Raw genomic sequence first — 17,666 nt, 5'->3', positions numbered from 1 at the left:
TGTTTTGGAAACATAATTAGGTTCTTTGTTGTCAACATAATTGCATCGTTGAAATCATCATTTTTCTGTATAAATTAAATTCTGCGTCTCTTAATTACCGATCATAGATAATTAACAGGTTTTTACACATGCTGTGCAATATAACCTAAATAGTTTCCCCAAGTGAAAGCCACTCATAAACCAAAAATCAAGAATTTAAAATCTAAAAAAAAGTCTCGTCAGACCCTGGTCAGACTGAGAGCATTGTAACTTTTAAATGAGATTACTGATCTCTGTTTAGGAAAAATGAACATGCAAATCAACAGAGGTTTTAGTTATATTTCGAATTCTAATTTACAAAAGTAAAGTTGATAAAAATAGTTTTTTTAAAACATTCATATAACTTTTTTTTAGATTTTTTTAGAAAGAAATTTTTCTTCCTCTTAAAAGGCGCTATAAATTTCGTTTTTTATTTTAATAAAGTTCTTTATAAGGTCTTCGCATGTGTAGGAATAAATTAACAAGCTGTTAACGATAAGTGCAATTGTCAAATAAGCAAAACTTTGACGATGATAAGCAAGTATGGCGTATTTAGGATGTCACCTAAGAGTATTACGTTTATCGGAAATACTTACGTCTTTCTGTTATAGTGATTTGTGACTCAAAGGACCTAAACAAACTGTTTTTTAACCAAAAAGTTTCATAGTTGTTTATTGGACCAAACAGCCTTCCAACAAAACTTCTTAAACTGGTGTCAAAAATTCTATGCAAACCACTAAGTATCATCTTAAATAATTCATTTTGCAAAGGAATATTTCCTTATGTCTTCAAGCTGGCCCAAGTTATTCCAGTAGACAAAAAAGGATCTACGGTTGACTACACCAACTATCGTCCAATCTCTCTTCTTTCTTTTTTATGCAAAATATTTGAAAAAGTTATGCGTAAAAAATTATACGACTTCCTAAACCAAAATCAATGCTTATATAAACACTAGTTTGGTTTTCGTAAAAAGCATTCAACAGCTCACGCTCTTATCGAAATTCCAGAAAGTATAAGAGTTGCTCTTGATAATGGAAACTTTGCTTGTGGAGTTTTCATTGATTTACAAGAAGCTTTTGACGCTGACATTCTCCTATCAAAGCTTAACTTTTATGGTGTACGCGGCATACCCCTGCAATGTTTTAAATCATAACTTTCCAATCGTCAACAGTTTGTTACTTTAAATGACACCTTCTCAGAAATTAAAAGTGTTTGCATTGGTATTCCTCAGAGATCCATATTAGGTCCTCTTCTCTTTATTATTTACATCAATGATTTTAATCTTTCTATCAAACATTCAAATACGTATCATTTTGCTGATGATACAAATCTTCAATTAACGACAAACTCCCTTTTTCTAGTAACATAACTTATCTTGGTGTTGTGATCATGGCCGCCGAGAGGGGGGGGGGGGTAGACGGGGAAGATTCCCGGGGCCCCGTGTGTGTACAAATAATTTTTTTTCATGAAGTAAAATTTATTCATCACTTATTAAATCTTCTTTATCGCTTCCGAAAAATCTTAAAGACTAAAAATGTTTTTAGCAAATATGCTTCTTTTTATTCTTACTATTTTTCTTTTGTAATATTAAAATTCAAATTTTTTCAATCGAATTTCTTTCAATTGAATTTCAATCGAAATTAAAATTCGAATTTTTTCGAGCAACATTGTTAACTTTTCATTTGTTAATTTTCTTTTCAAACGTTAACAGTTGTAAAGATTGTATGACTTGATCTCTCATTAATGCTCCATTTTAAAATTTTCGTTTTAGACACTTGTGATGTTTTTTGTAAGCGTATATTTTAATTTTAGTTTACATTTTGTAAATAACATATACGTGTTAAATACAAAATATTATTATTCAAATATTAATATTATTTTAAAAAAGTGTTATTATTCGTAAACTTTAATTTGCATTATTTATTTATAAATTCTGTATAAAGAGCTACGTTTTAATTTCTGAAATACAGAATATGATTTCTCGCCATAAATCTGGATACGAAAAACGAAAAGAGCGACAAAAAAGAAATGAAGAAAGTTCTAAAGGTATGAGAACACTAGAAAATTTGGGGTTTAAAATTTCTTCAAAAAGACAGAACGATGACTATTGCGATAATGGAAACATTGATGCGGACCCATTAAGCGCAAGGAATGAAACGGAATTTGTTGGAATTTCCGCGCAATCTGATATTTCGACACTTTCTTTGAATACCGACTGTGCCAACATCGATATTGGAGTGTTAAAAGTAAATTTAACACCAAAAGACGTAGAAGATGCCATTCTAAGAGGCCCAGTACCACACCCAACAACATTTCCTGTAGATAAACGCGGTTGTCAATTCCCTACCTATTTATTAAGCTTTCGTTTAAAAAATAAAGAAATAGTTCCTCGTGATTGGTTAGTTTGGAGCAAATCTAAAAATGCTTTGTTTTGTTTTCCTTGTCGTTTATTTTATAAATTTCATGAGCAAAGATCAATATTTGCTACAGAAAATGGTTGGCAGGCTAATAGAGGGTACAAAAAATTATATGACAGAATACCTGACCATGAAAAATCTAAAAATCATAAATCTTGTTATATCCAGTGGCGAAATTTAGAAAAAAATATTAATAAACATACCACAATTGATTGCTTTATAGTAAAACAAATACAAAATGAGACACAGAAGTGGAAAGGTTTGTTAAAACGATTATTAGATGTAATTTTGTTTCTTGCTGAGCGTGGATTGGCCTTTAGAGGTGTTACTCATTTGATTGGAGATTCGAACAATGGAAATTTTCTAGGATTTTTAGAACTTTTAAGTCATTACGATCCGCTTTTAGAAGAACATTTAAAAAACGTAAAGCAGACACAAAAAGAAAAGCAGAGATTGCAAGTACATTACTTATCGACAGACATTCAAAATGAATTCATATCATGCTGTGCAGATTACTTGAGAACTTGTATTTTAAAGGAAAGAGAAACTATGAAATATTATTCCCTTATTGTAGACGCAACACCCGATTCTGCGCATATAGAACAAACTACATTCATTTTACGGTACGTTACTATTAAGTCCAACAAATTCGAAATTACGGAAAGATTTCTTGCATTTGTTGACTGCAATAAGAAGACTGGAGAAGATATTGCTAATTTAATTCTTGAAACGCTACAAAGGTATAATATTCCTATAAGTGACTGTCGCGCACAAGGATATGATAACGGATCTAACATGAGTGGATCATATAAAGGTGCACAAGCTCGCATTTTGCAAATTAATCCATTGGCAATTTTTTCTCCTTGTGCATGTCATAGTTTAAATTTATGTGGTGTTCATGCAGCAGAATCTTGTATTCAAGTTGTAAGTTTTTTCGGCACTATACAAAAATTATACAATATATTTAGTAGTAGCCCACAAAGATGGGAAATATTAAAAAATAATACTGGATGTTCTTTGCATACTATGTCAAATACACGGTGGTCTGCAAGAATTGAATGTGTTAAGCCCTTTGCTGAAAAAATTAATGAAATTAAAACAGCAATAAACGCTGTTTTGGAATTAAACTTAACGTCAGAAACTCGATCAGATCTTATCAGAATAAAAAAATATATGGAATCTTTTGAATGCTTAGTACTGGCAAAAATATGGCACAAAGTTCTAGCAGCTATAAACTACAGAAGTACTGTTTTACAAGCTCGCAATGCAACAATTGATGTAGAAATAACCAATTTGTCAAGTCTTCTTGTTGAATTAAATACAATAAGAGATGGTTGGGATACTATTTTAAATGAATGTAGATTGTTGGGCACATCTTTACAGATAAACACAGAATTTTCGGGGAAAAAATTTACTAAAAGAAAAAAAACAACACACGAGTTAAAAAGAACACTGGCAGAAGAATTTAGAATTAATGTTTTCAATGTTTTCATGGATAGCATTATTGGAAATATGACAAGAAGATTTAATGCAGCAAAAGAAATAGATTCTTTATTCAATGTATTATGGTTGTTTCGTGACTTAAATGATCAAGAAATACAAAGTAAGTGTGAAAAGTTGCAAAATGTGTATGAAAATGATATTGATGATCATCTTAGAGATGAAATACTACATTTAAGATCAATTTATGATGCCAATATACAAAATATTTCTCTTCAGCCCGTTGAATTGTTAAATGAAATTAAAAAAAACAAACTGGATGTGCTATTTCCAAACATTATAATTGCAATAAGGCTATTTTGCACAATTCCAGTGACAGTTGCCCAAGCAGAAAGATCTTTTAGCACGTTGAAAAGAGTAAAAAATGTATTAAGATCAACAATGACACAAAACCGTTTAAATGACTTAGGACTTTTATCTATTGAAGCCGAAATGGCTATAAAAATTAATTTTGAAGAAGCTATTAATTTGTTTGCGAGTCGAAAGGCTCGCAAAGCTCTATTATGAAACAGTGTTTAACATTATTTTTTGTGCACTTTTTCCAAACTTTAACTTTTAAAAGATTTAAATAGTTTTGACTTTTAAAAGATTTAATTCATTTTCATTTTTAATTTTCAATGACCAGAGCACGCTTCTAGCGGTCCTGAGTATATGATTGATCATATTGAGGGCCCCTTAAGAAAACTTCCCCAGGGCCCCAAATTTCTCTCGGCGGCCCTGGTTGTGATAGATGAGAAACTTTCTTTTAAAACACACATAAATAACCTTACTCTTAAATTAAGCCGTTCCAACGGCATGTTAGCAAAAATTCGACACTACGTTAATTTTGAAACATTACTATCTATATATCACTCAATTTTTGGTTCACATTTACAATATGCATGCCAAGTCTGGGGAAAATCTAAAACCGTCTGTCTTTTTAAAATCGTTTCGCTGCAAAATAGAGCAATACGAATAATTAATTTCTGCCCAAGAAACTTCCCTACTGACATCCTGTATCTTACATCCAAAGTTCTTTGTTTCTATGATTTAATCCAGTTTCTAAATTGTTCATTTGTCTGGGATCAACAACACGGTCTCCTTCCTTCAATATTTCGTACCTACTTTAATAGTACGACAACGTGTGGGCATAACCTAAGATCAGCTACTTTTAACAACTTAACCATCCCACAAAAACAGACAACTAAACATGGAATAAATTCCAATACATATCAGTGTATCCTTTCTTGGAACCCCCTTCCGTACACCCTAAAAACAGATTTTATCCTTAAATCCAAGAATCTGTTCTTAAAGTCACTCCATCATTTCTACCTAAAACTTTTATCATTACCTCTATAACTTTTTTCTTTATGTTTATGTACGTTTTATAATTTTTTATTTGTGTATATGCGTATATATCTATGTATATGTGAATACATTATAATAACTATTTAACCTATATTTTAACTCTTTTAAAAGTCTGTTTTATAAGTGTTACTTATAAATTTTTGTAAAGTTCTACTTTTCCTATGTGACGAGTTTATTTCTTATGATTTTCTGTTGTCTTTTCTTTATATTATTTAGATCATTGCGTTTTATTAGTGAATTACTATTTGCAATGACCTGTGTTTTTTGTAACATCCTTAACTCGAAATATATTGAATTGAATTGAATTTATTGAAGTAATATTTATTTAAGATTTTTTCGAGTAAGTAATGTTACTCAGTTTCATGACCAATTTATTTGGAACTTCGTATACAAAAAATTAATATGGGCTTCTGTTATTTTTACAACGTTTTCTGAGGTCAGAAGTTTATATTTTGGGTGATGCTTTGCAGTACTGAAGCTATTCCGTGAAATTGTGCAGATACATTTTTCGGCAAGTTTATCCATTGAGAAATCTTGGGCAAGGACAAGAGTATCGATGCTGAAAGGTCTACGTAGTAACTCTTTTTCAATGCGCTTGGTCAATAAGTCAATTTGGTATTCACGTGTAAGTTTCAGAAGTGGTTCGAAGTCGTAATTATCTAAAAAGGAAAGGAAAAAAAAAAATCCTAATAACAGATGTGGGAGAAATAAAGTGAGAAAAAGTTTCAAAGTTTAGGCATGAGAAAGTTTTGGCGTAAGGAAAAATCTCATGAAAGTCTTCAAAGTTGCACCTAAAAACAAAACGAGTTTAAATGATATATCATTTATATAGTGTGATTGTTTCAAATTCTTGGTAAAAATATAACTAAATACTTTCTTTTTTTTTACTTTTCTTTTTCCTTTCAAACGTTCCATTTAAATTTAAAATCCTCTTTAATATTTGAACTGCCTTTTTTAAGGCTCCTGTTTTAACAGAAGCGTGTTTAAGTCGCTTCAACTCCTCATTCAAAAGAATATTTGTCCAATCAAATTATATCTAACATTTGACAAACTAATCGTGGTTTGGAGTTGGCTCAGCCGCGACATTTTTGATGCGATTCACAAAATAAGAAAACGAGATACACATCAACATCCTCATTGAGCTTGTATTCTTCATACGGAGAAGTTATCAGGCTGTTTCTTATGCAAATGGTTTTCAATTCATGTGATGAACCATATTATTTTTGAAAAAGCTTGGAGAACCAAAAGAAAGCAGAGTATTCAGCAATGATAACCAAGTGAGGGATATTTAGACATTAAAACCTTTTAAATTACATTACTTTAAAAATTTCAATTGTAAAGTATTTAGTAGAAATATTTTACCCAAAGATTTTTTTATTTTGTGTCGGTATTTTCTTTGGATTACCTGTGAATTTCGGTGGATGAGGGTAAATGTGAGTAAGCATTTCAATCACGCTTGCTTTCGACTTTCCCGGCAATACCACTTTTTGTTCTGCTTTTTCTTTGAACTCAGAACACAACATTTTCTTGAAAACTGGTGACTGCAGTATGAGAACGGCTTTATGCACGTAGAGCGGCTCGTCTTCCACATAAATCACTGTATCACTATCCATCCATTCTTTTGAGAAATCCAACGGCTTATCAATCATTTTTAATTTAATACTGAATAAAAAGGAGAATTTTCTCAAACAGAAACAAAAATTGCAATAAAGACAAAAAATGATAAGTATTAATAAAAAAATCTGTCAGAAATATAAACGTGTAACGATATGATTAAAAGCTATTGTCTGAAACCATCCACGAAGTACGGAGTAAATTGGGACTTACAAAAAGATGAAACGACGGTTAATAGTTGGAATTCTGGAATTTCCTGGCAACATTTGGTTGGTTTTTCTGTCAATAAAATAACAAGTGCTAATTTATTTTACGGGATTAAGATTTTCTTAATTCTTAGTAAGTCATAATAAATACTTGACCTACAATATTCCAGACATTTTCCAGACAAAATTTCCGTATATCAACTATAAAAACAGAGGAAGCAAATAACTTCCAAATCAACGATTAAATTTTCTTAATTTCTTAACAACAACTTCGCCTTCGTTTACAATAAAATTAAGTTTCCCACAGCATCTTATTTATAAAGAAAAATATAAAATGCCAGGTAAAGAAACTCAACTCGAACGAATTCTTTATTTACTTCAATAGTTATAAACTACATTCATTAAAATAATGTAATCAAATCAAATTTATCAACAACATTTTAAAAAACATTTTATAAAAATACTTTTATATTAAATTCGCTTTATTAAAAACTCGGAAATCAAACCTCCTTCCTGGGTGTTGAAAAACAACAATATTCATCATCGCCAACATTTTAAGATAGAGTCCGTTATCAGAAAATAAATCCAATACTTATCATACATTTATAAACTATATTTCGTTTCACTTGTATATCGCACATATTTGCTGTCGTTTTTACTGTTGTAACAATGAAGACCTGTTGTAACAATGAAGATTAAATGTTGTAACTGTTTAAAAACTCCGCATGCTTTCTGTTAGAAAGTTCAGTAACAAATACCGTGGCCGACCTCTCCCTCTTATAATGTCAATTTCCGTAATGAAATTATTTTAACAAACTGCTTTTTGAATAACCTTAAAACTTTAGAGTCTTTCATGACAATTTTATAAAATCAGTAAAGTTATTGAACCTATACTTCTTATTTAATTTAAAAATTTTGACAAAAATAATTTCTAAGGTTAGATCAAATCTTATAGGACATCATACCTAAAAGTTTCTCTAAAATGATTGTCACATTAGCTTCATCTCTGTTAGCCATAAATGATTGTCACATTAGCTTCATCTCTGTTAGCCAAGTGGACGGCGAGCAACCTAATGAAGGTGGTGCTCAAGTTAAAGACTTGAACAAATAGAAGGACTAACATCAAAAAAAAAATTTTAAATATCGAACTGTCTTCAAGCTTTGTTTCCCCGCCTTGATTTCATTTTTAAGTAGTAATCGAAAAAATAAATAAAGGTCCTACATACTAAACCGTATGTAAAGGTCACGCATATTGACTGCTGCTTGTTAAAAGTGTTTTTGCATTCCTTAACACTTTAATTTGGTAATATATCATTAATAAATTATTGAAACATTTTTTTTTTTCATGTTTTTTTCATGTGAATTTTATAAATATATCTATTATTAATACTTTTTGTTTGATAATAATATAATATAAAAATGTTTTAGAAGAAATTTTTAACTTCGTGCGTCAAAAAAACAGATTTTTTTAACTTATTTATGAAATTTACTGCGTGAATAAAAAAATCATAAAACTTGTAAAACTTTTTCTTTTTAATTTCAATAAAAATTTCAATACAAATACACAAAAGATACAAGAAATAAACAACTTTCATGTAAATATCAATTTTAAATAGCTTTTGAGGTTAGGAAGTACACTTATATGGAAGTAAAAAATATTTCTTTAAATTTCTAAACGCAATAAAAACTTTGAGAAAAGTTTCTTTATATTTTGTCTCTTTATCTGGATAACTCAGCCACGACTTGTGTATCGCATTGCATATGTTATGATAATTCAGGAGGGAAATAAAATAATGATGATAATTGATAAGCATCCTAATCTCCTACCATTCAAATCGAAAGAATTTTCTAAGACAATATAAAAAGTACTTAGAAAAAAAAAAAAAATTTAATTAAAAGTTATAAAAAAAAATCAAAACAAAACTGCTTAAAAGTTTAATTATTATACAGAAATATCTTTTTTGGCTAGTGAGATAAAGATTTACTGTAAATATAGTTTGTTAATGAGTTTAAAAGATTTTATGGATTTTTGTTAAAATTAAAACAACCAATTAACTGCATTGGTTAAAGAGGTCAATCAAATGACCCTTAAAAACAAAAAACTTTTGTGTGTTTAAATGAAAAGCTGAGAAGTAGGTCAAACTCGCCCCAATTTAAGGTCAAACCATTTTAATCATATATATCTAAATTTGGTACAAGATACTAAAAATACTCAAAATTTTAAAATGACAAGATGACGTCAAAATATCTTCCAAACTTTTTAGTTTGTTAATGAAATAGAACATTTTAAACTTGAAGTCATAACCTCTCATAAAACTCATGAAATTAGAAAGTTTCATTTTCAAGATGGAAAAACATATTAAATTCCTAAATAAATTTATTGCAAATAAATTTATTTAGGAATTTGATTTGTTTCTGGATATACCAAAGTTTTGAAAACAAATTTTATGTTCGAAAAATTCCGATATTTTGTTTTTGCGGATTTCTATTTCGTAAGTTCCGAAAAAAATGCATTATACATGATATTTGTTGATTGTTTTTAATTTTAGTGGTAAATTATAAAATTATGAGGTATTTTTCGGATTTGCAGTACTTAGCGAAGTTATTATCTCCTCAAAAAATGAAGTATTTTAAATATCTATCAAAATTTTTCAAAAGCAACTTCCTTTTCATTTCCTTTTCTTTCATTTAAAAATGACAGATGTTTGCTGATTTAAGAACAAAAAGAGATAGCAGATTGTTTTCAAATCAATTTTAGATATTTTTTTGCACTTCTAAAGAAAATGTCTGCAAGACGTGCTATTAAAAAAAGCCAATAAAAAAATTGCTTTTAAAGTAGTGCAGAGTTTTTGAAATGTTTTTTTTTTCTTTGAATTTGAAAACCGTTTTTCACTTTAGTTTTTCTGTTTCGAAATATTTTAAGAAAGTTAAACATTTCAAAAAATTATAATATAAAAATATCAAAAATATAATATAAAAGTTTCAAAATTATAATATGAAAATATCATAGTTTCATTTTTAAAACGTTTGTTTCCGAGATTTGAGTGCAAATGGTCTCAGTTGTAATGGTTTAAGTTCCAGTAGAAGTCATTCATTATTGATACAAATCCCTTCGTATTTTACCCCCATTAACATTATGCCCTAATGATATTGCTTTGATTAAACTTCTTTATCCCACAATATTTTTATTTGTTCATGTCCAACTTTTAAGTTTCCAACTTTTAAGTTGGAATTTTAAAAATTTAAAAAGACAAATCTTGAAGATATAAAGATAAAAAGTTTAAAAAATCTTAAAATTTTCTCAGCCTTTTTTTCAAAGTTGAACTTCTTTGTTTGGTGTGTGCAGAAAATTAATCAGGTTGATATACTTTTATATAATTCTAATTGCATGTAATATCGCCAATTAGAATTATGAAATAAATAAAGTTCTTTTTTTAAAATTTTTCTTCGTTGGTCACGTGATTATTACAATAGTTATTACAATAGGTGTGACTTGCTGTTTTAACGATCTTTTAGAATCTGTAAAATTTAAAAAATCAAGAAAACGTTGATTGCAAAGAATTTTTCGGCAAAATTAATCTTTGGTCGATACCCCTTCTTTTTTCTAACGGTCGTTTACATAAAGTGAAACAGCGTTATGTTATTATGCGCATGCTTCAGAAATAGAAATCGAAAGCGATGTAAACATGAAAAAGATTTATGATTTATCAATAGCGGCAATCCTAACTTTTTCTCAAATAATTTTAAAAAAAGAAATCTTCTTTAAAAAATGTAAATTGGGATAGTTCCTATTATAAGCAAAGTATACATATGTCTTAAAAAAACCTTGAAATTTAATTGCGCGCGAATGTTAAGAACTGAAAAAAGCAGCTGTCGATAAAAGGTAAAACTGAGAATTTTAAAGTCAAAATAAAATAAAATCTTTTACAAAGAAGAGAATGGAAATTTTAAATATATCTAGCACCTTGGGGTTATGTAAAAGATCTATCAACACATATTCTCACACATCTTGATCCACTAGAAAGTTCTAAAGTTACCTAAGCAAAAAGTAAAATCTTTAGAAAAAAAATTAGTTTAGCAAATGTAGCATGTCAATTTGCAAATGACATATGCTATACTCTTACATTAAAGCAAGTTTTAACACTGCTAGTGAAGCTTACAGTATTAAAATAAGATTTATATAATATGTACATCTTTGAAAGTTGCTAAATTATTTATATTTATGTTTTTATGCAGCTGTAATGGTCTTTTACATCATAAGTTCATTCCTAAAAAAAGATATTCAAGTTAAAATTGTAGGAGATTATGTTGGAGGAAGTTTTATGTTGAGCTACCAGATTATAAATACTTTAAATCTAAATAGTTAAAAAAAAATACTACCATTTTCAACATTTTTTAAGGCAAAGGACAACAGAGTCAACATCAAAGTAATCATGACATGATATCAAGAACAAATAGAAGACCTGCAAAGAATGAAGTATAAGTAAGAGAAACATGTAATGTATGTATGTATATATACATATATATATATATATATATATATATATATATATATATATATATGTGTGTGTGTGTGTGTGTGTGTGTGTGTGTGTGTGTGTGTGTGTGTGTGTGTGTGTGTGTGTGTGTGTGTGTGTGTGTGTGTGTGTGTGTGTGTGTGTATGTATTTATGTTGTATGTATGTATGTATGTATCTATCTATCTATCTATCTATCTATCTATCTATCTATCTATCTATCTATCTATCTATGTATATCTATCTATCTATATATGTATATATTTTTTTGACTTTATTTGTGCACTTTATGGTATTTCAGGAGCTTTTGGTGAGTTATTATACAATGTCACTAAAAGTTAATTTATTTTTTTTAAGTTATAACTCATGCACATATATTTATATATAGGTTTCTTTACCAACTCTGCACATTGTTATTTGGATTTATCTTAAATATTTCAACATGTTTGTAGAAGAAGCCCATGAAATTGGATATTTTAAGGGTGTCAAAAGGAGCATTAAAGAATAATAGCAGCATCTGTTCTGAAAAATATTATGAATTTATATCAAAGCAAAAACAACTGTCAGAGCTTCAAAGTTCTATTTTTAATCTTGATGAACAAATACAGCTGGTGAATGTTGCTATAGAAATGGCTAATTAAATAATCCTGATAATGTGGAGAATATTTAGTCAATTTACTTCCCTCAACTTGATTTTCTAAAGAAAAGGAAAAAGGAAATGGTAAGCATTTTTCAAAATGTGGCATTGACAACATGAGAATGTTAAGTTCTGTTTTTTATAGAATTATTGTTCTGCTTTAAAGTGGTACTGGGCTATAAAAACTAAAACTGTTAATCCTTTGATTTTGAGTGTAATGTTTGACTAAATACATGTACAATGAAAAAACTTTCAGTGTAAATAAATAAAAAACTATTAATATGGCCATAAACATGCAGAGTCAGCAATTAATATGCAATTTTAACTGCATTTTTAAACAATAATTTCTTCTAAATTAGTCATAGTTTGAGTCTAAATTTTTGCAAAAAGGTTAACATGTTGATAAAGGGATTTGATCGGAATCACCATCATAGCATTTTTAGATGCAAAATGGTGGCATTTTCAATAATAGTTTTTAATTTTATGGTAAAATCTGTGCTGTCAATATCATTATCTTAAGAACAGCAAACTGTAAAAACCTTATTTTGATTAAACCCCTATAAAAGTAACCTGATAACCAGTGTGCAAATATTTTAGGTATAATCTCCAAGTAGTTAAAAAGATGTCCTTTTTCAAAGTTGAAAAACTCAGAAAACATGAAAACAAAATAAAATCTCTCTGAAACATTCAAGACACATGTGAGTTATCATTACAAAAAAATTTTCTTATGACTGAAATTTTAGCTCATTTTTTTACTATGAAACATATAAACATTATATACTTTTGAAATCTACAATAATTATATTATTCAAATTTATAGAGTAAAAAAATTGGAAAAGTTTGATATCTTATAGCCTAGTACTACCTTAAGCATTTTATATGTTATATCTGGATTATTCCTGACTAATGTTTCCTCGTGGAAACTACTATTTAACTAATCTTGATTTAAAAGCTATTATAATACTTCTATAGACAAAACAATGTAATACTCTAGAGCTTGAATCTAAGCTGAAGAAAACTGAGGACCATGCACACAACATTGAAGCTATATTGCAAAAACTGAAAGTTCAGTGACAAGGATACCATGGAAAAAGTTTTATTGGAAATTATGTGCATAAAATGCTTTAGGTTCCATTTCTTTTATAAATGAATTTATTACAAGTCTGAAACATTATTGTTAATAACAAGTAATATAAAATCATGAAATATATCTTTTAAAGAGACATTTTTCTTTTTTAGAAAAACTCTATGGTAAAGTTATATAATTCTATTCCAAAGCTTGTTTATGATGAAGGATTCTCTGGGACAAGTCTGCACAAGAAAGCAGTCGAAATCATTACAAAACATAAACTATACTTTCATAAATTTTCTGCATGCTGTAGCATAATCTACTCAAAAAATACAATGACAACAGAAATGTTAAATGAACTTAATAAGTTTTATTTGGTTTTTTTCTTTCTGTTTATAATGAAGTTTTTAAAACACTTTGGAATTTTATTGTGTTTATAGTTATTGAGGTTGAAGAGTATACTGAAACTACAACAATGATTAGCAAGATAATATTGTTGATTTATGATGATTTAACTTATAAAGCTGGGATTAAAAGTACAACATGATTCATGTTGCTATCATTTTTTCTTTAGAAAAATATATTGTTGAACTGATGCATTTTTATTGCACAACTTGGCCTAAGGCTTTAGTGCCTCCGAAGTTACACATGCTGGAAAATCCCGCTATTCCATTTTTGAAAAAATGGGGCGCTGGCTTTGGATTTTTTGGAGAAAAAGGTGGAGAATCAATTTATCTTGAGTTCAAAAATTTAAAGCGTATTTATCAATCTAACCCTTACCCAACAAAGTGGTTAAAAAGCATCCTAAAATTTCATCAGAAAACTAATCCTAAAAGTAGGGTGTTAATTCCAGAATCACGAAAAAGAAAGATAAAAAACGAAAATTGTCACAGTTAAAAACACTTTTGGCAACAGCATTTTACATTTCTTAACAATATATAGTTCCTTTTTTCATTTTATTTGTCTCTACTAAAGGCAAATATAAATGTAGTTATAATGGTCAATAAGGTAATGCCGAAAAGCGCCTTTTTTGTCCATTAAAAAAATTGAATACTAAGAACAGCCATAAGAAATAAATATAAGAAGGTCTTCTCAAACTTTTTTAAGAAATTTGGTTAGATTTCCACGATTAAAAACCTAGAACGTAGGGTCTAAAAATGTAAACAAATCATGTGTAGTTAACCAGCCATTTTTCTCAACAACAAATATTAACGAACGTTTAGATGTTCCTTCTCTTGTTTTAAGTGTTTAAGTACACAACCGGGTATTCGTTAAACTGATTTGAATTAAAACAGCAACAAAAAAACCTATTATATTGGAGAATATGCAATTACTTGGTTTCCAGAGGAAAATTGTTTTCGTTGCTAAGGGCCGTAATCATTTTGAAAGCGTTGATTTTTTTCCGTAAAATTTGCGCATGCGTACAATAACATTGCGCTTCCAAACGACCGTGTTCCGTGGAGTCTCATAATATTTATAGTTGAAGAATAAAATATTTATCATCAATATTTCAGCTCAAACGAGAGTGTTAGTTTATAACAAACTATATAAAAGATAAAAAGAAAGAGCATAAGAAAATAATAATAATAATAAAATTTAAAACGACTAATACTTCTAATAAGGTGTATAACCCGAGGTCTTTTTTTGATCAAACGGTTTCAACTCAACATACGTATAAATACTTTTTTTTCCGTACTAGCAATTTGTATCCAACAGTTCTGTTGGCATCAGTATCCAAAGAAGACACTTCAACCGTGGTGCAAACTGAGAGGAAGCTTTTTTTTTTGAACTTTAATAACTTCCTTCAAACATCAACTTTATGAACAAAAATATAAAATATTAGACATATTTATTAAAATAAAATATATTGAAAATTATTTTATTCTATTTTATAGTCCAAGTATTTTTATCTTATTTTAAGAAATCAAAGTTTTTTTAATTTTCCTTAATTTAATTCTCTTTTTATTAAATCTATCCGTTACACTCCTTCACAGCGGTTTAACAAAAGATCAAATAAAAGAAAACTCTACAATGATTTTCCAAGCAACATATTCACTCAACGAAATCTATAGACTTCAATATCCTTCAGGAATCATTGTAAAGAAATAATGATCTTAACAAAAGTATTTGAATTTTCACGAAAGTATTTGAATTTTCACAAAAGTATTTGAAACGTTACAAAAGTATTTTGAACGTCACAAAAGTGTTTTAAAGTACATCATAAACTATTTTAGTCACGTGGGTAAACTTATTCCATCAGAACTGGACAAACTTAGTAATGATTTTAACCACTCAGTTCCACCACGACATCTAATAAAAGTAAATGCTTTTAGATTATTCGAAATGATTTGCAACCTATTGAAGTTTTAAAAAGACTTTGACAAAGTGAAAGACTTTTTACATATTTTCTTTTACTTTTTCACATGTGAAAGGTCTTTGATTTTATTTTGACGACAAACCATCTATCGATGCACTTCGGAAACACTTAATAAAAAGATTTTCTGAAACCTTTTGACTCAATTGAAAACAATCCAATGTTTCTAACTAATACAGAGTATCCACCAAAAGATTTGGTGAACAAACAAGGTACAGACTTATGTTCTCTTTAAATGTTTAAAATCTTTTAAAGAACAAAAGTTGCTAAGCAGTAAATAAAATTTTTCATAACATTCCAAAGAAAAATCCAAAAATAAATTTTAGAAATCTTATTAAGATTTATTGAAAAAGTACTTTTAAAATAAACAAAAAATACCGAAAAATACCAAAAAATACCAAATTAATGTTTATAATGATTTATATTTGTGTTTCTGCATTTCAGTATTTCTTAATATTTATCATTTTAATAACTTACAAATGAAGACAACAGTTCCACCGTTGTTCACTTTTTCTAAGAAAAAGTTGTGTTTGAAAAGAAGAACTTGTGTTTGAAAACTTCGTTTTTAGCGGTGGTTTTCCATTTGTATATTGCCGAAAGTAATCGGTAAGCACCATGATGAAAAAGACGAAAATTTGTGAAATTTAGACATCTGGGCCCAATGCTATAAACATAAAAAACGAAGTTTTTTCCGTAAAACACGAAGTTACCGTAAAAAGCGAAGATAAAAAAAGTCCATTGCTATAAACATTCAAAAAATTCCTTTTTTAAGATAAAAATTTCGCTATTAAATCCAATGCTATAAACGAACCAGGGAATCGCCTTTTCAGATAAAAAAATGCGTTTTTTCGAAAAAAAACTTCAGATAGATTTTTTTATCTTAATTGTAGATATTTTCTTCGTGATTTTTAGCGGCTATTGTTGGAACAACGTTAGCGCTTCAAAATCTTTGAACGTTAGCGCTTCAAAATAAACTAATTACTTAAAATCTGCATTTAGTCGATTATTCAGTTCCTTGTTGTGCTTCGTTAACAATGCATGCATGAATTTAAAATTCCATACTTATTTATGGTTTTCGATGGTAATTTTGGTTAAACAAATTTTTCATAGTGTTTGACTAAAGAAAAGTATAATAGTCGATAAATATGCCATATAATACACAAATACACAACAAAATAATACACAAATACACAACAAAATAAAATGCTGTGTAAAGAACTTAAAATGCTACTAGCAATAAAGATCAGAGAAAACAAAGAGGTTCTTCTTGGAAAGCTTAGTATGTTTATATATATATATATATATATATATATATATATATATATATATATATATATATATATATATATATATATATATATATATATATATATATATATATATATATATATATATTTACAAATGTTATAGAATAAGTATGTAATATATAGTATATATTAACATATTATACCGTAGATTTCCCTAATTCCGAACAGTCCCTAATTCCGAACAGCTTTAGTTCACTTATTGTTACATCTTTTATTTTTGTGGGATTTTTAAAAGGAAAACTGATTAATAAATTGGAAGACTAGGGTAATAAGAATATGAAAAAATATTTTCAAAATATATATTGATACCATTAAATTTTTTAATTGCAAGAAAAACACTTAAAACCCTGAAAAGCAACAAAAGTAAAACCGACTTTAAAAAAAAGAGACAATTTAAATTGCGTACTGTTCGATGTAGAATTTGATGATGATTATTTATCTGAAAAAAAAAAAGTCAAAAACTAACAATACTTCGTAAGATATCTTAAAAACAGTACTTTTCTGCATAATTAAAATGTTTCCCAAATTCCGAACAGATTTTGAAATGCACTTTTTTTTGCAAAAGCTAGAGTTTTTGCGTGCAAGTAATTAACAACAATATTTAACAATAGTATTTTAACGACATTAACTTAGAAACTAATAAACGCTTTTAACCTTTTTA

General features: G+C 28.4%; 2 protein-coding genes and 1 long non-coding RNA gene across 6 annotated transcripts; 2 read left to right on the top strand and 1 right to left on the bottom strand.

The window, feature by feature from the left end:
* The first annotated feature begins 1,693 nt into the window (after positions 1-1,693).
* Positions 1,694-6,944, top strand: LOC145184318 (zinc finger MYM-type protein 1-like). Its single transcript, XM_090070932.1, has 2 exons — positions 1,694-1,807; positions 1,989-6,944. Exons 1-2 carry the CDS (start codon positions 1,799-1,801, stop codon positions 4,440-4,442), a joined length of 2,463 nt encoding a protein of 820 aa, XP_089927058.1. The 5' UTR covers positions 1,694-1,798; the 3' UTR covers positions 4,443-6,944.
* LOC145195068 (BTB and MATH domain-containing protein 38-like) lies at positions 5,641-7,896 on the bottom strand. The gene is made up of 4 exons (XM_080072836.2): positions 7,609-7,896; positions 7,110-7,175; positions 6,688-6,944; positions 5,641-5,941 (listed from the first exon to the last, which is right to left on the bottom strand). Exons 1-4 carry the CDS (start codon positions 7,653-7,655, stop codon positions 5,643-5,645), a joined length of 669 nt encoding a protein of 222 aa, XP_079928962.2. The 5' UTR covers positions 7,656-7,896; the 3' UTR covers positions 5,641-5,642.
* Positions 7,897-10,937: 3,041 nt separating this feature from the next.
* Positions 10,938-13,696, top strand: LOC149880098 (uncharacterized). Of its 4 annotated transcripts, none has more exons than XR_016446250.1 (5): positions 10,938-10,985; positions 11,503-11,585; positions 12,007-12,339; positions 13,228-13,383; positions 13,495-13,696. It is a non-coding gene; the product is annotated as an uncharacterized LOC149880098 (long non-coding RNA). The 4 variants fall into 4 exon arrangements; XR_016446249.1 differs by having other exon boundaries at positions 10,946-10,985; positions 13,250-13,383; XR_016446248.1 differs by lacking the exon at positions 10,938-10,985 and having other exon boundaries at positions 11,028-11,585; positions 13,250-13,383.
* The last annotated feature ends 3,970 nt before the right edge of the window (positions 13,697-17,666 follow it).

Source organism: Hydra viridissima, unplaced genomic scaffold, assembly GCF_058129835.1.
Source record: "Hydra viridissima isolate aposymbiotic clone 2 unplaced genomic scaffold, HvirCarnegie_v1 scaffold_13, whole genome shotgun sequence".
NCBI lineage: Eukaryota > Metazoa > Cnidaria > Hydrozoa > Anthoathecata > Hydridae > Hydra > Hydra viridissima.
This window is presented reverse-complemented; position numbering and strand designations above follow the sequence as displayed.

What these genes read in the sequence shown, in the direction of transcription:
- LOC145195068 (XM_080072836.2), bottom strand. Translation starts at nt 7,655, where the DNA reads ATGTTGGCGATGATGAATATTGTTGTTTTTCAACACCCAGGAAGGAG. An exon ending in TTTCAACACCCAGGAAGGAG is followed by an intron (nt 7,176 to 7,608) that starts GTTTGATTTCCG and finishes TTTTATTGACAG; the next exon opens with AAAAACCAACCAAATGTTGC. An exon ending in TCATCCACCGAAATTCACAG is followed by an intron (nt 5,942 to 6,687) that starts GTAATCCAAAGA and finishes TTTCCTTTTTAG; the next exon opens with ATAATTACGACTTCGAACCA.